This window comes from Mauremys mutica, chromosome 1, assembly GCF_020497125.1.
Source record: "Mauremys mutica isolate MM-2020 ecotype Southern chromosome 1, ASM2049712v1, whole genome shotgun sequence".
Lineage (NCBI taxonomy): Eukaryota > Metazoa > Chordata > Testudines > Geoemydidae > Mauremys > Mauremys mutica.
Genome location: NC_059072.1, coordinates 125,548,648 through 125,571,864, shown reverse-complemented (window position 1 = coordinate 125,571,864; position 23,217 = coordinate 125,548,648). Strand labels below are relative to the sequence as shown.

Below are 23,217 nucleotides of genomic sequence, written 5' to 3'. Positions count from 1 at the left end.
CCACTCGTAGCCATGCTGGATAGTGCCTTCACTCTGTGAATACATTCAGTGATTTCAGCAGAGCTACTTGCAGGATAGGATATTACTCCACATGAGCAACTATGGTAGAATCTGACCTTTTAAGGAGTTTTATTAATGGTTTCCAGTTCTGCCATATTCAGGAAATTATTATTTGTATTGCAAGAGCCCCTAGGGGTCCCACCAAGATCAGGGCCCCATTATGCTGGCTGCTAGACAAACACAGAGTAAGAACAACAAGGTGTCCGGTGGCACCTTAAAGACTAACAGATTTATTTGGGCATAAGCTTTCGTGGGTAAAAATTCCACTTCTTCAGATGCATGGAGTGAAAATTACAGATTCAGGCATTAGTAGCAGCAGCACAGTCTTGCCGGGCAGATGTTCAGTGGGCTTGGGCACCTTGAAGAGGAAGTGAGCCCTTCAAATCCAACCGTTGGCCAATCAAAATTTTTTTTAAAGCTATACAGACTGACCCTGACTCAGGCTGGTGGGGAGAAGTGGGCAGAACAGCTGCCTAGCGAGATAGACGCCTTCCTTCTCACTAAGGCAGTGGCCTCAAAGCCAGGAAAGAGAAGCGGCTTTGCTATTATTTCCTGTTTCTAATGTAGTAATGTGCAAGCATCCCAAACAGGAATCGCGGCCCCATTGCTCTAGGCACCGCACAAAAATCCCACACAAAGGCAACCCCTGCCCCAGAAAGTTCACCCAGTATAAGAACAGCCCTTGCATAGATCCAGCAGCCAAGAATCATCACATAGGGGCTGCTATAGGTTAGCATGGGAATCTTTCCTTCTCCACATCCTGCTCAGGCCATTCAGAGGGCAGAAGCCTGATTACTTGGGTTCTGTTCTCCAGTGAGAACTCCTTCATCCCAATGTCAATTTACAGAGTCATGTTACTACCCACACAGTGACATGCCAAAATACCCAGCATTCTTGGAACAACAGTCTGTGTAGCTTGTGCAGTCCTGTCCATTGCAAAAGTGAAATTTCCCCACGAGGACAGATTCTTGTTATCTGTATTTTCACTTTCTTGAGAAAACTCTGCACTGTACCACGCTGCCTCTCAAGCAAAATCCCTTAGTGCAATGAAATTCCTTTCACTATGTCCTAGGAAGTCCCATATTGTTTCCAGGCACTTCAGTGGGTATGTAAATTCCAATTCTGATTACAGTGAAGTTAAATGGCTTCCTTCAGTATGACAGGGCTCCATGATGGGGTGTGAACAGCCTTACCAGTGAGTCAACAGTGGCACAGATCCCTAAGGGGTTGGACTCAGCATAGACTAAAGATATAGTGCCAGCCACTCCTTTCCTACCCAACATCCTAGTGAGGTAGTGTCACTGTAGCAGAGCTCTGGAGCATGAACAGGAAGGGAGGCAAATGGTGATCCCAACTAGATCGCAGGTGAATGAAGACCAGAGGAGAGTGAATTAGGAGAGGCACATTAAGGGAAAGTCCACAATCAGATGCCTGGGAACCCTTCCAAAACTCCACCGCCCCTGAAGAAAAGATTCAGTCCTCTGTGTGTGCCAGAGCTATGTATTATATCCATACCACTATACCAGACGAAGACTACAGTATGCAAGTGCTATTCTATTTTAAACTGAAAAAGACAGCAATCTTTGCATCTATTTAATAATACGTCTTCAAACACTTGCCAAGCAGGCTAAGTGGGAAGATGTGTTTTGAGGATCACACATTGTTTTTATTTAAAGATAGTGAGAAACAGACCACATGCTCTATAAAGAAACTGTAATAGCTCTCCGTCTCATCCAACTCCCACGTTTCAGGACACCAGGAGTTTATTTCCCCTCCCCAAAGAACTGGTATACACCTCTCTCTCTCTCTCTCTCTCTCTCTCTCTCTCTCTCTCTCTCTCTCTCTCAACTAATTAAAAGTTTTCACTGCCAACATATGGCAGCTACACTGAAAAATACATCGTTTCTTTTCAGTGTATATTTGTATTACAGTTCAATCATTTTAAATAAGAAATACTAAATGAGGAACTGGAAGTCATTAAAGCCTGTTTTATGATCGCTTGAAAATACATTTTATTAGGTGTTGAAAAGTGTTTTTATAATAATAATAATAACGAGCCCTTATAGAGATCTCCAAGTGTTTTACACAAGAGGCAAGTATCATTATCCTCTTTTTCAATTCTGAGAAACAGTCACTGAGAGATAACAGACTTGCTCAAGGTCACCCTGCCAGCCAACAGCAGGGCCAGAAATAAAACCCTGTCCAGGGCCATATCACCTAGGCTACACTGCCTTCTCCCCTCTCCTTCCAACTGACTCTCCAATACATAAATAAATAAAAAATAAATATTCTGCTAACCAAATCCTTAAGGCAAGAGTGAACTGGAATCATGTTGCACACCATGTTTTTCAATTAATCTACATGCAGCACAGAATCCATGATTTCTGGCTGCAGAAACACAGGTTTCTTCGTGATTAAGATGTGGAGTCCCAGTGTTGTCTACATGGTGACTTATTGCACAGTAAGCCACTGTGTGAATGTGTAGTGCACCAACTTGTTATGCAGACATTGTTACCGCACAGTGAAAGTCCTAGCGTACGACTTAGCATACTACTTCAAAGTGCAGTACGTTAAGCCACACACTCAGACTTTTGCTGTAGCAGTATTCACACCATGAGTTACTACACAGCAAGCTGGTGTAATGTAGATTCACAGTAACTCCTCATGTATACAAGCCCCAAGTCAAGAAATACATATGTGGGCAGGCTGGACACATTCCATCCAGTAGAGGTTAGTTGTGTGTACACACATGTGCATGCACATTCACAGGGATTATCCATCTCAGAGGTGGAGACTAAAGAAGGTAACAAAAATAGCACATAAAGCAAGAGGTATTCCAATCTACTACACATGTGGCCAGGAAAACATCATAAACTCTATATTTTGCAAATCATAGCATGTAACTCCATCTATTGCATCAACTGACCTAATACAGCCCCTGTGGGAATCAGTAACCTCCAGCAGTAACAACTAGTGTATTTCACATATTTCAAAGACAAAACCCACCTAAAGTAACAACGCATCCCTCCCAACAGTCACCATCCTCTGCTGGAAAACCATGTGATGGTGTGGAGTATTACTGCCACAAGTTGTCACAAATCACCACATTACTCAGAGTCATGGAGGCCTCATGCGATAATAAAAACTGGATAGAGAATATACTGGGGGAGGAGAAAAGTGTCAGGTGGTAAAGAAAACATAAGAGCTCCATTAGAGAGTAAGGCATCCATAGAATCGACACAATGATAGCTGACTAGACATAGCCTGTTGTGTCAATCAGGTCACAACAGGCACAGATTTGCATTGACTAGCAGGTCAGTTTTTTCTCTTTTAGATACAGCAAGCTGACTTTTAAGTCACTGGCTTCTGCAGTAAATTATAAATAACTGCATCCAGTTAGCCCGAGATGTCAGAGAACAAAATCTGCTGAAGTCATGACTTCTTTGATGACTTGAGGTCAGTGCAAGGGAAAGCCTGCGGGTAACCAGCTTGTGTCTTCCCTACTTCCTGCTGTCACTAAGTCTTCTTAAAAAAAAAAAAAAACTGTAATGGGTTTGAGGGATGCCTCTTAGCTTGCTGATGTGCTGAGGAAGATAAACCACAAACAGAAACACAATAAGGTTGAAAATATGAAATGGTGGTGCACAACTGTGAGGTTAACAGGGGAAGCATAAAGCAGCTCCAGTTACAGGCTCTACTAGCTGTAATGATGGTCAAAAGTCCCAAAGAGACACTGCTATATGAAAGCAGTGGGTCCTTCTTATGGTTTATGCCAGTGTCTGTTTACTGTGTTCTTAGCTTTTCTGATGTCCCTAACAAGTAGTCATCAAGGGTTCTCTATGTCCCATGTACCCTCACATAATACACCCACACTTCCAAATTCAGAAACACAGACTGAGATTTTCATCCACACGCACGGGATTTGGAAACCTAATCACCTTTACAATAAATGGGAATTGGATATCCAAATCCCCCTAGGCAACTTTGAAAATCTCAGTCAGATACTTTTACTCACTCCCCACGCCCTCAAGTTTGAAACTCTGGACCTCTGTGTCCACAGTATTGACCATATGCATACCTGGTACTTTCTGTAGCAGGAAACCTCTCTGCACCATGGATAAAGTTATCACGTAGGCTGAGCAGCAAGCCTGAAGCTGCTAAAACACTGAACCCTACAGCAAGCAGAGTCTGCCTCACCTAGCTCTTGTCCCAGATCACCTGGCTCTTGAACCCTTACCTAGAAACTGTCCTGATAGATTTTGGCAATGGAGGGAGTTAGGGTGACCAGATGAGAGGAAGAAAATATCAGGTCACATGGGGAAGGGGGAGGGGGGTCGCCGGCGGAGAAAAAAAAAAAAAAGCTGAGTGCTGCTGGCAGGACAAACGCCTACATATCGGGACGGTCCCAATTTTATCAGGACGTCTGGTTACCCTAGAAGGAGTTCACCAGCTGAGCCCATATTCTTGTGAAATAAAGGCATGATCCAAAGTCCAGTGAAGTAAGTTGAAAGTCTCCCATTGACTTCAGTGGGCTTTGGATCAAAACTTAAAAGCAGAACATTTTGGACCACAGACAAAACATTCTCTTGGGTGAAGAATGATGGAGGCAATTTCGGTTTGCTGCAGAGAGTGAAAAGATGGCAGGATAAACATCAATCATATGCCAATGTTTGGCCTAGGCGGCTACTGTTAAAATATGCCAAAGAGATTTAATTCTACAATACTCCTTGTGTATATAAAACTCAGAACTGTATTGAATAAGCCCTCTGTACTCCCACAGTACTGAGCTGTGAATAACTTGAATAAATTTTACATTAATAAAGAGCCCTGAAATATTACAATCCATAAAAAGTACTGAAGTAGGTATGATTTCATTCATTGCAGATATAGTCCAGCCTAAACCACCACAAAGGAACTGAGCAATCTATAAAATGCCTTTTCCCCTCCAACAATATTTTTAAAAACAGTTGTGAAAACTGATTTTCTATAAGTTAAGTATTTTGATAACTATTTTGCTAATTTTTTTTTAATTTTAAAAATCCAAAAATTTTAGTGAAAACTTTAAAAAAAAAACCTATTTCAAAACACTTTGAAATGAAAACTTCAGTATTTCAATTTTTTTTAAAAGGTTTTTTGTTTTTCAACCTGTCTAATAAAGATGCAGAGCTATTCTGCTGACTCTTGCTGCTGCCAGATCAGGTGAAAGTTTTTAGCTACAACCCAAGATCGCATATAAAAAAATCCACCATTTCTCTCAGAGGTATTATCCACACTTAAAAGCTTTTGCTAGTATAGCTTAGACAAGTTCCCTGAATGAAATAAACTATACTGGCAAAAAAATTATTTTCCCGGTATAACTGCATCTACAGCATTGCTAGGGTTGCCAGGTGTCCGGTTTTCAATCGGAACACCCAGTCAAAAAGGGATCCTAGCAGCTCCAGTCAGCATCACTGACCAGGCCATTAAAAGTCTGGTTGGCACAGGGCTGGCAGGCTCCCTACCGGGCTCCGCGAGGCTTCCCGGAAGCGGCAATGTGTCCCTCAGCTCCTAGGCAGAGTCACGGTCAGGGGGGCTCCACGCACTGCCCCCCATCCCGAGCACTGGCTCCACAGCTCCCATTGGCCAGGAACCGCAGCCAATGGGAGCTGCGAGGGTGGTGTCTCCAAGCAATGGCAGTGCACAGAGCCGCCTGGCCGCACCTCTGCCTAGGAGCTGCTCCTTCTGTGGACTTGGGAGCCACCCGAGGTAAGCACTGCCCAGAGCCCACACTGCCTCCTATGCCCCAACCCCTTGCCCCAACCCTGAGCTGCCTCCCACACCCAAACTCCCTCCTAGAGCCCACACCCCGAAGCCCCTCCCACACCCCACCCGAACCCCCTCCTGCGCCCCAACCCCCTGCCCCAGCTTGGAACCCCCTCCCACATTCCGAACCCTTCGGCCCCAGCCCAGAGCCCCCTTGTACCTCAAGCCCCTCATCCCCAGCCCCATCCCAGAGTCTGCACCCCCAGCCGGAGCCCTCACCCCAATACCCTGCCCCAGCCCGGAGCCCCCTCCTGCATGCCAAAGCCCTCATCCCCAGCCCCACACCAGATCCCACACCCCCAGCTGAAGCCCTCACCCCCTCCTTCACCCCAACCCCCTGTCCCAGCCTGGAACCCCCTCCTACATCCTGAACCCCTCATTTCTGGCCCCACCCCAGAGCCCACACCCCCAGCTGGAGCCCTCACCCCCTCCGCACCTGACCCACCTGGCCCAGCCTGGTGAAAATGAGCAAGTGAGTGGGGTAATGGAATGAGCAGGGGATAGAGCTACTGGGCAGGGGCAGGACCTCGGGTAAGGATGTTAGGGTTTGTTCGATTAAAAAGTTGGCAACCTAAACATTGCCAGCATAACTACATCATTTAAAAAAAGCAGCAACAAAAAAAATACACTCCTAACTAACTGACACTGCTATGCCAGCAAAACTTTTAAGTACAGACCTGGCCCAATGCAGAGGGAACTGGTGGCAAGGGCAGAGGGGCCCTGCAGGGGAGAATCCTATGAACAGCCAAGCTCAGAAGCAAATTCATGTTTGTTGTTATTTACGGAAACACTAAGAAGGGAAATAAATTGGACTCAATCCAGTGTGTGTCCAGCAAGATAGGAATGTCACCTGCCTCCATATAGGTACATGTATCATTTTAACAACATAAAACATGTAAATTCCGCTTCTAAAAACAATCAGTTCTGCTTAACCAGCTTTCATTCCACCATTGATCTACTTATTTAACTTTACATAGACAGGAGCAGCAGTGATGCTGCATAAATAGATCATAAAAGCTAACCAAGTGCAGACCAAAGAGTCTGTGCTGTCTCTCTCTCTCGCTCTCTCTCGTTGTTAATATATCACCCTTTCATATGCAGATCACCTAGAAATCAGCGTTTCCAACTCTGACACTGAAAGCTGTGTGCCACTCTTCCATTACCTCAGAATACCTCGCTGGGCATACATGAATAATAAATGACACTTGGCTCTTACAGTGCTTTTCATCCACAGATCTCATGAGATGAGTTTACAAGAAATGAACTAAGTATCATTCTCCCTGCTTTACACAGGAGGAAAACAAAGCACAGAGATGGGAAGTGCTGTCACAAGGCAGGTCGGTGCCAGAGCCGGGGACAGAACTCAGGTTTCAAGGTTCCTAGTCGAGTGCTCTATCCATTAAGACTCATTGCACCGCCAATGCTTTTCTTAAGTAGCTATTGGAACTGGAAGTATCTTGCACAAATGATGGGTTATCTAATACACAACATTGGTGAAATATGGCATTTAATACCTAGAATGTTTTCCACTTTATTATTAATTTGCTCTTTATTTAGGAATACTAGTTGGTTGAAATGATGTAAGAATTATCTGGTCTGTTCTTCCACTTAAAGTTGCATTTCATGGCTATGGCATTTCAATTGTATTGCAGCTGTGAAATATGATCCTCCAAACTGGCCCTGAGGTTTGCGATCATTTGTCAGAAATGTCACTGCAGAGCCTTGCGGCAAGAGTTTTTACTCATTATTTCCACATGGCACACAATGGTCGCCAAGGGGGGAAGAACTTAGAAACAGGAGGAGAGGAGCAAACATCCGGCCAGGCAGGAAACAAAAGGGACACAGAGTGCCTTGTTAACAAGATAAGGAGGCTACAAGAAGAGCTACAGTATTAGTTGTTTCCTGCTATGGAACGTGGCTCTATGGAACACGGATGGGAGAGACTCCCACAGTCATCAACAAGACAGAAGAGAGGACACAGTTCACAGAAAGGCAGAGCATCATTGAGGAAGAGGCTCAGAATCACTGTTGTAGCTAGGGAAGGGCTCAATCCTGCAGCTCTTACTTGTAAAAGTAGCACCTCCTTATCCAAGCAGTCCTCTTAACTTCAATAGGGCTACTTGCATGAACAAGGATCAGGGCCCTACTTATTTCCCCCCCCCTTACATTTAAACACAAGCTTCCAAATTACACACAATATGATCCCTTCACGTAGTGAGTGATGTTAAACAGCAAGATCTAACACTGGTCTCTGGTAACCGTCTAAACCAGGAGGGAGCAAACTTTTTGGCCTGAGGGACACATCGGGGTTGGGCAACTGTATGGAGGGCCAGGTAGGGAAGGCTGTGCCTCCCCAAACAGCCTGGCCCCCGCCCCCTCCCACTTCCCGCCCCCGACTGCCCCCCTCAGAACCCTCAACCCATCCAACCCCTCCCACTCCTTGTCCCCTGACCGCCCCCTCCTGGGACCCCCTGCCCCTAGCCGCCCCCCGGGACGCCGCCCCTGCTCCCTGACTGCCCCAACCCCTATCCACACCCCTGCCCCGTGACAGCCCACCCCCGGACTCCGACCCCCTATCCAACCGCCCTCTGCTCCTCGTCCCCTGACCACCCCCTTTTGGGACCCTCTGCCCCTAACTGCCCCCCGGGATACCACTCCCTTATCCAACCCCCACCTGCTCCCTGTCCCGACTGCCCTCCCGAGCTCTATACACATCCCCACCCCCTGACAGGCCTCCCGGGACTCCCATTCCCAACCCTCCCTGTTCCCCATCCCCTGACCGCCCCATCCAACCGCCCCCTCCTTCCTGACTGCCCTCCAGGACTCCCTGCTCCCTTACCAGCAGCAGGAGCTCGCAGCCACAACACCCGGCATGAGCCAGCTGTGCTCCCCACGCTGCCCAGTGGGAGTGTCGGGCCAGAGCGCGGCCCGCGCAGCAGCATGGCCATGGGGGCCAGGGGACAGCGGGGGATGGGCCGGGGACTAGGCTCCCCCAGCCGGGAGCTCAGGGGCCGGGCAGGATGGTCCCGCGGGCCGCAGTTTGCCCACGTCTGGTCTAAACACACAGAACACCACGCCAAGATACCATATGCAGTGCTTAGTGGAACCCTGTCTCAAGCACGACCTCCAGGATTTGCAAGAAACAGGTTAACTCAAGAGGTTTCCGGTTGGGCAAGAAATACCACAACAGTGCCCAGCCATTTGCAGTTATTTGGCACTCTGTACCCTGGTCATAAAATGAAGAAGACACACATTGGACTAAAAGCTACAGCCAAGGCAGCAGCAGTGCAGGATTCCAAGCCTCAACTCTGATGCTTAACATTTCCAGGGCTGAGCTATCGGCTTGGCTTGGCCCTACTTTGGACCTGTCTACAGCATAGCTGCACCAGTGCAAACCTCTGGCATAGACAGTCAACACCACTATAAGTTACCCCTGCTTGAAATCTGCAGATCAGCAATGGCTGTAGCCACAGCAAATCCCCAGAGCAGACAAGACTGCCACCAAGAATGCCAATTGTGATGCAATGTGAAATATTGGCCTGCTATGTTTTGGCAATGGAAGAAGTTCACCAGCTGAACTAGTTGAATGACTCCTTTAAATGATCGGCTGAGGTCCAGGCCCAAGCTTTGGGGAAGAAAACACCAGCCAAAGCACAATTTAAGCATCTGAATTATCTGAAGCATATGAACTCTTGCTGAAAGGGATTTTCCTGCTGGTTACTCAGACCAGGTCTACACTACAGACCTATACTGATATAAATAAGTCACCCAGGGATGTGAAAAATCCAAACCCCTGAGCGACACAGTCATACTGACCTGACTCCCCAGGCAGACAGTGGTATGTTGACAAACGAGCTTCTCCCATTGGCATGGGAGCATCTTCACTTAAACAGTACAGTTAATGTGGCTGCACCAATGCAGCACTTTAAGTGTAGATCTGCCCTCAGAAGTCATTCTCTCAATCAGCATTACGCTCTGCAAGGTTCAGGGGAAGAACGTTAGGGTTTTTGTTTTGTTTTAAATAGTGGAGCATTTCATGGCATGGGAAGCAAAATGGTGCTCACTCTGTAACATAATATGTTGTTAAATAGAGAGATCTGGTTATATTACTGTATAGTTTCTCTAACAAAAGATCGCTGTTGGAATTATGATTGTATTGTCTCCGATATTTACACAGCAAAGATCTGTTAATTGCTAAATAAATAAAGAGTTTAAAAAGATAGTGGACCATTTAGTGTCAGTTTGTACACTCAGTTACCAGCCATGGAAAGATAACCAGCCACACACACATCAGTTCATAGCCCTTACCTAAGGACTGTATTTATTGTTCAACACAACAAAAGAAATGCTGAGTGACACAACAAAACAACAGTCCTATTCTTAAACCAGACTGTGGGGGGCCCTGGCAGTTTAGGCTATGTCTACACTGCCATTACAAACCTGCAGCTGGACAGTGTCAGCTGACTCCGGCTCACGGGGCTCGGGCTAAGGGGCTGTTTAACTGCCGTGTGGACGTTCAGGCTCAGTCTAGAGCCCAGGCTCTGGGACTCTGCGAGGGGAGAGGCTCTGTCTAAGAGGGGAGGGATAGCTCAGAGGTTTGAGTATTGGCTTAGTAAGCCCAGCATTGTGAGCTCAATCCTTGAGGGGGCCACTTAGGGATCTGGGGCAAAATCAGCCCTTGGTCCTGCTAGTGAAGGCAAGGGGCTGGATTCAATGACCCTTCAGGTTCCCTTCCAGTTCTATGAGATACATACATCTCTATATTATAATATTATCCCAGAGCTCAGTCTCCAGGCCAAGCCTGAATGTCTACACCACAAATGAACAGCCCCTTAGCCCAAGTCAGCTGACATGGACCAGCCACAGATGTTTAATTACAGTCTAGACATATCTTTAGCAGTCAGCACCTCCACCCAGCCAATACTCTCATCACCTCCCAGGCTTCAGCTGCTTTTCCTGGAGAGTCTTCTGCAGCTCATGAGAGGGCAAGGAGCTTTCAGCTGCATCCCCTCACTGGTAATCATTAGGCCCAATCACCTCACACTACCAAGCAGGTTGGAGGATTCCCAGCACCTGCCTGCCAGGCTCCTCTTCCAGCACAGGGCTGGCTGATCTCTGGCCTCCTTGGCCCTTTAAGGGGCAGACCACCCTATTACATTTGTGTTGAGGGATTTAGATGGGGGACCAGTAACATGTTATGACTGAGTCAGTTTCTCCTGTTGCAGTGAGAAGCCAGCAAAGTAAGAGATCACTAAGATGAGAATCTCTCAGTGGGATACCTCTGGCCAGCCAGGCTGCGTGGCACAGGTGATGGTAGGATTAGAAATGTGGAGTTAGAGAGGACAGCAGGCAGGGTGTTCTCTCCGAGGGCTGTGGGTCTGTGGAATGCCCCATAAACACACTTTTGGTCCAGAATAGCCTGAATTTGGTACCCTTCAACGTAGGCTGCAAAAGCCATATGTTTGAGAGGGTTTGCGGAGAGGGCTGAGAGTATGCTCACACAATGACAAAAGGAGAAAAAGGAGTTTTTGTAAGTGGCTGGCTGAGTTCCTGTTGAAATTATTACTTTAATGCTCCTGGGATTTCAGTGTTTTATTAATGAGATGTTACGGTGTCTAAAGCCTTGGATAGGCATCTTTTCAAATAATTTAATCTAAATTAAATAAACTCTAGCTAACCGCAGAGCAGCAGCAGGAATTAAGCTCAGCACAGAACATCAGTGCACTGGGAGTTAAAGGAGTGTAATTTTTTGGTACACCCTGTCTCCCGTTCAGGCATTGTAGGATCAAATTAATATAGATTTGATGGCTCCAAAGCTTCCACAATAACAGCTGTGAGGCAAACTTGGTCAAACTTGGCTATGAAGTTCTGCTTCCATCCATTCTTCCATGTAGAGGCAATCCAATGGAGCAATCCTAGCCTGAAAATCATTGACAGAACTTTGATGTGGAGGGATTGGATGGACAGCGGAATGACTGTGTCACAGCTAATTGACAATGATAACTAAACCATTTGTAGATCTTCGGCAACAATTTGTTTTGCCCTGCTCCAGATCATGGACATATCTCCAGTTAAAGCATTTACTTATGAATGTATTTGGACCAGATGCATTGGGAACTCCAGAAATTCTATGATTTTGGAGGAAACTTCCCGGATTTACTCAGCCAACAGTATCTTTTTATGATTTCCTGGTCCAAAAAACTCTTCCAAAGACTGTATGCAAAGCTTGTCTCTCTCACCAACAGAATTTGGGCCAATAGAAAATATTGCCTCACCCATCTTGCCTCTGCTAAAAATTGATAGTTTCAGAGATGCTTGGAATAGAGATTTGGATACACAACTATCTCTGACCCAATGGAATACAATTGTAACTGATGTTAAAAAAACAACTACGGACCCCAAGACTACAGTTTAGTCACCAAAAGACACTTTTTTAAATATACTATTCCCAATACAGGATATTGGTAATGGGCCTCATTAATGCTGACCACTGCTGGATATGTAACTCCACCGGTGTTACACTAGCTCATATGTTTTGGGAGTGCCCCTGTATCAAGAATGTCTGGTACACCTCTACCTCGATGTAATGCTGTCCTCGGGAGACAAAAAATCTTACCGCGTTACAGATGAAACCGCATTATATTGAACTTGCTTTGCTCCACCAGAGTGTGCAGCCCCCCCGGAGCACTGCTTTACCGCGTTATATCCAAATTCGTGTTATATCGGGTCACGTTATATCGAGGTAGAGGTGTACGAGGTGGGTCAAAGGACCAATTTGAGATTGGATGCTAAGTTGAGCTCTTCCCCCCTTAAGTTTCATTCTTGGATATGTTCCTGGTGCCTGGAGATTCCCTGGGTAGGGGGTGGGTCCAATGTGCAGTTTTGATCACTAAAAAAATTAATCCATCAAAAAATGGAAAAGTCAATCCCAACCAAATACTGATGATATGTAAATACTGATACTTAGATATGTCACTTTCCCTCCCCTCCCTTTATCCTAACCCTCTTTATGACAAATCTAGTATTTTGGAATATTTGCTGTATTTGGAAAAACAAACAATTAATTAAACAGAGTAAATTTTTGCAGCATATCTACTCAGATACACTTTCCGGAGTCTACATGACAGATACTGTGAAAAAAACAAGACATGCTTTTACAAACCATATTCCACATAATCTATTCAAATAAAAAAAGATGAAGTTAGTTTTCTAGTGGGTCCAATCTGGCCATCTTCTTGATTGCAATGGCACTACTTCACAGGGTAAGGCAGCACCTAGCATGCTGAAAGATGGTGACATGAGGCCTGTGGACCTGATTCAGAACACTTTATTCCATACTCACACAACTAGTCCCATTGATTTCAAAGAGACTGAGGAACTCTCGCCCCATTGTTCACTTTGTTGTTGGGCTCATTTATTTCCCAGGATTTCTCCCCTCCCTGGCAATGAGAATGGAGAGAATAGTGGGAAAGTCTTTGTCTGGATGAGTCATAAGGTGCTTTAGACTGGGAGATGGATTTCAGTTTGTGTGGAGACCTATGCATCAAAATGAGCTACCCAGAGTAGTAAAGTGGCTATAGGGTGCATTAGTCAGTGGATACACAGCTGTTTATCCTGCTGATCCGCCTGTAAGTGAACATAGTGGCAAAGAAATATCCATTTCTGTTTCTACCTAATTGACAGAGCACTATTGATCCAGGCTATATCTTCTTTTTCATTGGTCCTGCACTGTCAGCAATGGGAAACCTGCAACTGTCAACTGTGCACCAAGCCACTGGCTGCTCAGTCTCCCTGCTACATTGGAGCCCAGATCTCAAGGACCTTACCTTACCCTCCGCTGTGTATGTCATTGCTGGTATCCATCAAAACCGTAACATTATTTAGATGCAGTTACATTAATTGTGGCTTCTGCAGCACTTGCAACCCTCTCCCCACCTTTCCCTGATTACATGATAAATCATAAATTGCTCTTTTTCTGTAACAAGTTCCTTCACCCTATACACTTTCATTTGGAAATAGCACTTAGCAATTAAGGCTGGTGTATTTCTCTCATCCACTCCCCAATACAGGCATTATATATAGCTACAAACAGTCGACACCTGCTGCTCAAAACTTTTCCACAATCTCTGGCTAGGGAAAAAAGCTTTGCAAGAACGAAAGAAGTGAAGATTGCAATGAAACACTCTCCTTCTTTATTTCCACATAGGAATGTCACTCTAATTTGACTGACAGCTGTTGGGGGAAGTTAAAAGCTGAAGACAACAGCTTTATCTTGCACTGCATCTTTTATATGATCTGAGTGAAGCTAAAGGCCCATCTACTGCAAATTCAATTGCATTGGGGAACTTGGTTACGTCCCTGATGTTGTTAAACCATGTTTTGGTTTTACATACAGATGGGTCCAAAACAAGTTCCTGAATCATGTTACTAGTTTCTATTTCAGCATGGGACTGAACCACATTCCTGTATAATATACACCAAGACCAAACCGTGTCATGGCACTACCATGTTACATGGAGGTTTATCAGTACAGTACTTCCTACAGTGTAGATTTGATACAGATAAAGGAAAAGGAGAAAAGTAGTTTCTGACTGAGGTAGGGAGTTGCACAAAGGGAGCAAGGGTATGTGACATTATTTTTAAAGTCAGGAACACCTAATGAATGAGAGAGAGAGAGAGATTATATATTTATTTGCTCTACAGCCTTAGCTAACAGCCAGCTGGTTTGAAGCTCATGCAGTAAGCTCCAGAGGTCCCAGGATCGATCCCGCCTGCTGATGACCGGGGTCTGTCAGCATTACATATGCAGACACAGATTTTGAGACCTGTGACAGTGTGGGAGTGGGAATTAATAAGGGATATATTTTGCTGCTGCCAAGAGTTCATTAAGCAACAGTCTCTTGGCAGTGAGTAGTCTTAAAGAGAGACTATTGGGCCCTCTGCTGGCCTGCTTTGGGAAAACATCCACCAACTATTGCCCCCCCCCCCCAGCCTTTTCCTTCAATAAACAACTTTGAGATTGGGGAGCAATTTCCCATGTTCCCAACCACAGAGGAAAGGGTTGACCACATACTTCTCAAACATGTCATTTCAAGGGATGACACTCATTTTAATCTCAAAGTTCCCTCTATTCCATGCCCTCTCACATTATTAATGAAAATTTAGACCAGAACTATCTAGAAACAAAGTACTGCCAATGTAGATGACCTCTCAAGGTCCCTCCGAGTCTTATATTTCCATGAGTCTGTGAATTCTGGCAACATTATCTTGAGTCTCACAATTTGTGTGTGTAAATCCATAGTTCCTGGAGGTGTATCATTTGGGGAGAATCCCAGCTTTTATTTTTAAAAAGGCAGTTTCTAGCCCTGATGTTTGCAGAGCAAAGCTTGAAAATGTGCACCCAAAAGCCTCAAAAACCAGGAGGCAAAGAAAAAGGACCCAACACTTAAAAAAAAACTCATGATTTTTAAGCCAATCTCATGAATTGTTTAGATGCAATTCATGATTTTTAAATGCTTGGAGTCTGAAATACTGGAATCATTAAACTAAGGTTAGAGATGTCGGGACTCGAGAAGGCTATTTATATTAAAGAAATGAAACCCACCATTTACTTTAAGTTTCCTGTATGTGCATTTTTGGGGGCTTTCATTTTTGGATCTTTATCACATACTGTATATGGGCCTTTGCAGGTTGAAAGGAACAACTGGCTGATGTAGGGAAGAAGGCAGAAGAAGCTAAAGGAATGGAAGCCACTCCCCCTTACAGGGAATAACCTCCATGCCCTCAAAGTCATAATGCTGGCCCTGCCAGAACATAAGCATGCAATAAACAAATTGTTGGTAACTACATAGGTCTGTGGAAAATTTTTGTTTTTCATGTCCATTCATCCCATTTAAAGGAAAGAGTCACAAATTTAGATTTCCTTCCCATCAAGAAAAGTAATACAACTCAAGCAGTTTCCCTCTCAACACAAAAGACAAAAATTAAAATAAGAATTCTATAGCCAGTGGGAGCTGTGGCCACAACAGGAGTTGGCAAAATAATAGGCAAGCTCAGCAAAACACGTGTTTGGCCTCATCTAAAAGTGACTGCGGCAGCGGATGTCCTGAAAAAATACAATCTTACAATGTGGAAATTGTTTGTTTAAAAGTGATGCTGGCAACCTATTTAGGCTCAAAGAGTCACCTTCAAAATCCAAAAACTTAGTTGTATATTTGAAAGTTTGGGGTCCCTGCCAAGAAATCAATTCCTCCATCCCCTTCTTTTGAAACTGACTTATATCAGGGGACGTTGTGACTATATTTCTTCAGTACCTCAGAAATAGAATAGTGGGACAAAGTCTCAGACACTCTGGATTAAAAAAGTATACTAATCAAAGGAAATGGCTTTTCTTCTCTCAGGTTGCGGTTTGGTGTGGCCTAGCAACATTTCCTTTGATCCAAGTTTGGATGCCAAACATTTATATTTTTTAAAAAAACCCTAAAGTTAATTGCTGTTCATAGAATAATTAAGTGTAATTAAAACGTACACAATTTCAGCACTTAACTGAAAGAAGTTTCAAATTAAGTGATTTATCCCCTTCTCCCTCACCTCCAATCTTAATCTACACCAGAGCCAAGAATGTCTCTGATTAGCAAGAAGGTCAAAATTAGATTCAAACATAAGGAAATGACACTCAGATATCAGTTGTTTGTGAGTAAGGATGATGATGATGAGGGACACTTCCTGTATAGGACTAGACATGCATTCAGACTCAAAGAATCGAAGGGCAAGAAAGTGAGTTATCCTTACACGGGACATTTTCAATTAGTTTAGAGGAAAATTTAAGTTTAGTTTATAAAGAATTAAAACTAATTCTACAAAATCTAATTGCAGTATCTTCTCGTTTACATAAAAGTTGCATCATTTTAACTATACTGGTACAGTTAAAGTAGTATCACCACCCTGAGGGCTTGTCCACAGTTAAAATGTGATAGCAGCACAGCTGTAGCACGTCAGAACAGCCACTACCTATGCTGATGGGAGGGGGTCCTCCTGTTATCACCTCCCGGAGAGGCAGTAGCTAGGGCAAGGGAAGAATTCTTCTGTCAACCTAGCACTGTCTACAAGGGGAATTAAGGTGACCTAGTTATATTGTTCAGAGATGTGGATTTTTCACACCTTTGACTGATGTAGTTAAACCAACTTAATTTCCTAGCATAGACCAGGCCTTAGGCTTTGGCTACACTTGCATTTCAAAGCGCTGCCACGGCAGCGCTTTGAAGCGCTAAGTGTAGTCAAAGCGCCAGCGCTGGGAGAAAACTCTCCCAGCGCTGTCTGTACTCCACCTCCCTGTGGGGAATAACGGACAGCACTGGGAGCGCGGCTCCCAGCGCTGGGGCTTTGACTACACTGGCGCTTTGTAGCGCCGCAATTTGCAGCGCTGCAGAGGGTGTGTTTTCACACCCTGCTGCAGCGCTGCAAATTTGTAAGTGTAGCCAAGCCCTTAGTGTGGATGCAATTTATACCAGCAAAACTGTGCTTTAGCTGGCATAGCTTATTCCAGGCCTCCCTCACCCCAAGAGAAATAAACTATACGGGTAAAAGTAGTGGTTTGAGCATTGGCCTGCTAAACCCAGGGTTATGAGTTCAATCCTTAAGGGGGCCACTAAGGGATCTGGGGCAAAATCAGTACTTGGTCCTGCTAGTGAAGGCAGGGGGCTGGACTCAATGACCTTTTGGGGTCCCTTCCAGTTCTATGAGATAGGTATAGATGTATATAAGTAGTGACCAATATAGCTATGCCAGCAAAACTTTATAGCGTAGACATGGCTTGGCTCCAGCACAACTGTGTCCACAGTAGGGCTACATTTACACTTAAGGCATAGTTGCAACACTGCAGTTGTGCCGTGATAGCACTTCACTGCAGACACTCACTACAGTGAGGGAAGGGATTCTGTCACACCCCTAGCCAAAATAGTTACACCTGCAGCAAAACAGAACGCAGACCAGCCCTGAAAAACAACTGGTCGGATTTAAAGGATCTCTTGCACTGTTTGCAACCCAAACACCACAGTGTTCTGCTGGAGCAGCGGCTCTCAGCCTTTACCAACGATGAGCTCATTTTCCAACAGAAAAAAGTTTCAGGCTTATCACTCCTAACTGCGAGCCCATGTGCAAGAGCGTGGAAGCTGGGAAGTAAAACTAGACAGAAAAAAAAAGTGAAAGTGGCTCGTCCTGCCGAAGTGAACAAGGAGTAACTAAAGGAAGAGCTTGTACTAAGTAGTAAATGGGATGTTTCCAACATTCAGCAAGCAGGAGCTTCGGGGGTTTCTAATGTCAGATCAGTGCATTGCTCTGCAGCCTCTGACGTTAGAACTGGCCAAACAAGGACCGGTCTTTAGTGAGCGGTGCCCTCGCAACCAAGCTGAGCTGGAACCGCTCCCCCAAACGTCTCTGTGCTGCCCGGACGCCGGCCCCGCAACAGCGAGCGCCCCCCAGCCCCACGCTGCTACCAGGGGCCAGGCTCCCTTTGCTGAGCCCGGTCTCCACAGCCCGCCGCTGCGGGCCAGGCCCTGGCACACCCGCCCCTCGCCCCAGCAGGGCACCAGACCAGCCGGGGCTCAGCTGCCTGCGGGCTCTCGCTCCAGCCTCCCCCTCCCCCTTTTTCTGCCCCCCACTCATTCGCCCTCAAGCCCATGGAAATAACGGGGGGGGGCGTTATTCAATAGCTTCCCCCCCCGCTTTCCCTGGCCAGCGGCTGGGGAGGGAGCAGCAGCTGCTGCGAGTCACGTTGCTCTGATTCACTTTCTTCCCCCCCCCCCCTCCGGCCGTGGCAGACTCACCCTCCTTCGCTTTCTTCTTCCTCGCCAGGGTCCCGCCTAGCTTGCCCAGGAAAGACTCGTCCTTCTTCATCCTGTGGGGCCGCAGGGTGGGCGAGCGGAGGGGAGCAGAGGACATTGGGCTCGTCCCGGGGGATGGGCCGCGGGGCAGGAGGCGGTAGCGGGCTGGGAGAGCCACGGGGCAGGAGCGGCGGGGCGGGGGAAGCAGCGCAGGGGAGGGCCGGGCGGTGTGTGTGTGTGTGTGTGTGTGTGAGCCCCACACACCGGGAAAGGGGCGGGCTGGGGCTGGGAGCTGCAGGGATCGGCCGCTTTCCGGCCTGTCACAGCGCCCTGCCCTGGCGTGGAAGTCCAGGGAAGCCCCCTCAGGGGCGGCCCGCCCAGCACAGCAGGCAGCGGGCTCCCTCCCTCCTGCCGGCGGCGCCACCACCGCCACCCTGCCCGGGAGCAGCCCGGCTGCTTGTGGGGTGAGCCCTGGAGAAGTGAAATCCTGCTGGGCTGAAACACACCCGTGTGGAGTGTGGTTAAACCAGGGGTCGGCAACCTTTCAGAAGTGCTGTGCCGACTCTTCATGTAGTCACTCTAATTTAAGGTTCCACGTGCCAGTAATACGTTTTAATGTTTTTAGACGGTTTCTTTCTATAGGTCTATAATATATAACTAAACTATTGTTATATATAAAGTAAATAAGGTTTTTTAAATGTTTAAGAAGCTTCATTTAAAAATTAAATTAAAATGCAGAGCCCCCCGGACCGGTGGCCAGGACCCGGGCAGTGTGAGTGCCACTGAAAATCAGCTCGCGTGCCGCCTTCGGCACCCATGCCATAGGTTGCCTACCTCTGGGTTAAACCGTACCTGTGTCAGCACCACACACACGGATTGTAGGCTTGGGGTTGTGGTATGAGGCTTACACACACAAAAATCCCACCTGTGCGCTGAACAGCCCCTCCCCTGCCCAAAAGAAAAATCCTGTAAAGTATCATCAAAGATCCAGGTGTCCTGCCATTGCTCGGGTTTCCTTAGCTATTAAGCCGGATGAGAAGAACAGGGCTCCAAGGTGGGGCTGGTACATATTGCTAACGTGTGTATGTTGTTATTGTGTGTGTAAGAAAGACATGAGCTCTTAGAGGATGCCTCTGAGATCTAGGCACCCCACACGCACTGAGGAGCCAGCCCCTGCCCTGAAGAGCTGACAATAGAAACAGACAGGACGGGGGAGGGACAGGCACAGAGGTGTGAAGGCATTTGCCCAAAGTCGGTGGCAGAATTGGGAATACAGCCTAGGGGCAGCATCTCAGCTGGTGGCAATTATCACAGCTCTATGGCAATCAAAGGAGCTATGACAGCTTCCAGTCCAGTGCCTCATCCATTAGACCTCTCAAACAGTATATATGTTACTGTCTCCTCTCCCAGGCTGCGTGAGTCTCTTGTCGCCTTAGGCAGCAATCTTGCAATGAGCTCCATGAGGGCAGATGCTTGCGCCTACTGGGACCTCATTGATTTCAGAGGGACTCCCCATGGACACAGATGTGCAGAGTTCATTATAGGACAGAGGTCATTGACTCTGGAACCATGCTTAGTGCAGCACCTAGCACAGGAGACTACAAGGCAAAGTAACTCATGATCCTGCTGAAAGACTTACTTATTACTTATCAGTTTATAGCTCCCATGAGTGTGAATAGGTGTTTCACAGAACACACATAAATACAGATCCCAAAGAGGTAACAAATCTTAGGCTCTAGTCCTGCCAAGTCCTATGCACGTTTAATAATTCCACTGAGTTCAATAGAACTGCTCAGGTGCTTAGCATTTAGCACGTGCCTTAGGCTCCAGTGCCGCATGCTGCTCCAGGGGAGCATGTCATGGTCTATACCATGGGTGGGCAAACTACAGCCTGCAGGCCGGATCCGGCCTGCAAGCCATTTTAAGCTGGCCTGCAAGCTCCTGCTGGGGAGCGCAGTCTGGGCTTCCCCTGCTCTGGTGCTCCAGCCGGGGCAAAGGGTCAGAGGCCACACCATGTGGCTCCCGGAAGCCATGGCATGGCCCCACTCCAGGTCCTATGCATGCCAATGGCCCCCTCCAGTGCTCCCATGGGAGCTGCAGGGGCAGTGCCTTCAGACAGGGCAGCGTGCAGAGCCGCCTGACCGCACCTCCGTGTAGGAGCCGAAGAAGGGACATGCTCCTGCTTCTGGGAGCCGCTTGAAGCAAGAGCCGCTGGGAACCTGCACCCCGAGCCTCTCCCCATGCCCCAACCCTCTGCCCCAGCCCTGATCCTCCTCCTGCCCTCCAAACCCCTTGATCCCAACCCAGAGCAAACTTGCATCCCAAACCTCTCATCCCCAGCCCCACCTCAGAGCCTGCACCCCCAGCCAGAGCCTGCACCCCTTCCCGCACCCCTGCCTCAGCCCAATCCCCCTCCTGCTCTCCGAACCCCTCAGTCCCAGCCCAGAGCACCCTCCTACACTCCAAACTCTCCAGCTCCACCCCAGAGACCAACCCCCCAGCTGGAGCCCTCACCCCCGCCCCTCACTCCCCCACTGCAGCCCAGAGCCCCCTCCCGTACCCCAAACTCCTAATGTCTGGCCCCACCCCAGAGCTCTCACCACCTCCAGCACCACAACCCCAAGTTTGTGAGCATTCATGGCCTGCCATACAATTTCTATTCCCAGATGTGGCCCTTGGGCCAAAAAGTTTGCCCACTCTTGGTCTATACTATTATACTTTTACAAGACTATGATAAATTTTGTACAAAGTATGCTTTGTGAGGGATCATTTGAAAAGTCATCATCGGCTGAATATTATTATCTTGTTATATGTGTAGCGACACTATATGAGAAGTTATAAGATTCTACTGTATGGCTGTTAGTGAAATATGTTGTAATATTTGGTAGCACCCAGAAACCAGTTTTTCCAAGACAAAGACATACTAGCACCCCAGATAGGTGTTAAAGAGCCATCACCTACTTAAGCAGCCATCCTCCAGCAGGGGACAAGGTGTGAACAATAAATTTACATTCCAAGACACAAGGAGATTCAAACCTCATGTCCAGATGCTCAGCAAGGATGATTCTAGTACAAGAAATTGAATTATAAAGAGGAAGGAAAACACCTGACTTCACTTCCCTTCCTCCCATCTCTCTGCTCATGACATCAACAACTCTCAAAGAACTGAACTAAGGGGGGAATGGTCCCAGACTGAAAGGAAATGCAGCCTGTGAAATTTACTACAGCATAAGGTGAGGAAAGCCTTTGTTTTTAAGTTCAGTTACCTTGTGTATTACTTTTATTTTCTTTATAACCAATCCTGACTTTTATGCATCAGCACTTGCAATCACTTAAAATATATCTTTCTGTAGTTAATAAAGTTATCTTATTGTTTTATCTTAACTAGTGTGTTTGGATTAAAATGTGTGGCAAACTACATTTGGGATAACAAAGCTGGTGCATATATCATTTTCCTTTGGTGAAATGATAGACTTTCTATGAGCTTGCATTGTTCAGTAGTATGCTGGACTCGCTGGACTGTACATTTCTGGAGGAACAAAGTTGGGACTAAGAATTTGTAGCTGTTGCCTTGTATGTAATTCACAAGTGACTGGTGGTCAGAGTGCTCATGTATTTAGCTGGGAGTGAATTTGCATGCTGAAGGCTGTATAAGCAGGCCAGGAGTGGATGTTCGGACAGCACAGCAGTGTAAAAGGCATCCCAGGCTAGAGAATTAAGGGGACACATCTGTTCAACCATCCAGATTGTACCCTGGGTAATGTCACAGAGCAGACACTTCCCCCCACAGGGAGCCTCACAGAAGGCAATGGGTCTCTGCACAGGGATCCATCCATGCAGAACAATTGCAAGATTGGGACCTTAATGATGAAATAGACAGAGAAATGAGAAACTGAGAGGAGGGGGAGGGAAGAGGAGGAGATGTTTCTGAGCTATGACTGGGTGGTGACTCATTAGGCAGACATAACGCTTGGTGGTTTACATACAATGTTTTCAAATGTGAACACTTGCATTTCTTTAGGTGATGCAGCAGAAGTGAGTTTTTTAGGAGCAATCTGAACCCTGGGAGGGTGAGGGAACTAACAGATTTTGGAAGGGCCTTCCAACAGTACAAGGGCAGCATGGAAGAAGACCTGAAGGCATATGTCAAGAGGAAGAGATAAAAGGGGTGTCAAGGTTGTCACTGACCAAATGGAAGTGGAGGGAAAATACAAAATAGAGATCAGATCAGATGTATGCAGGGTGTGTGCAAAAGTAAGGACAAGCAGTATGAACTCTTTGCATATGGAGAAATAGAGAACAAGGTGCAATTTGTTTCTGTTTTAAACTTTGTACAAGTAACGGAAGTTATAGGAGGGGATTATGCTAACTGGAGGTTATCTGGCTCAGTATTTTGTGTTTCTACAGCAACTTTCACTGAAGTAACTCAGAGCAGTTTATAAATATAAAGTGACATTGTTAATTTAACAATCCCACTTCTCTCTGAAAATTAGGGCTGTCAAATGATTAAAAAAATTAATCGTGATTTATTCCG

General features: G+C 46.4%; 1 protein-coding gene across 1 annotated transcript in view; it reads right to left on the bottom strand.

The window, feature by feature from the left end:
- Positions 1-19,044, bottom strand: part of PARVB (parvin beta) — a 102,891-nt gene extending 83,847 nt beyond the window's left edge. The window contains exon 1 of the mRNA XM_044994779.1: positions 18,687-19,044. Coding sequence (XP_044850714.1) covers positions 18,687-18,801 — 115 coding nt within the window. The 5' untranslated portion in view covers positions 18,802-19,044. The remainder of the gene's footprint in view (positions 1-18,686) is intronic.
- Positions 19,045-23,217: the final 4,173 nt, after the last annotated feature.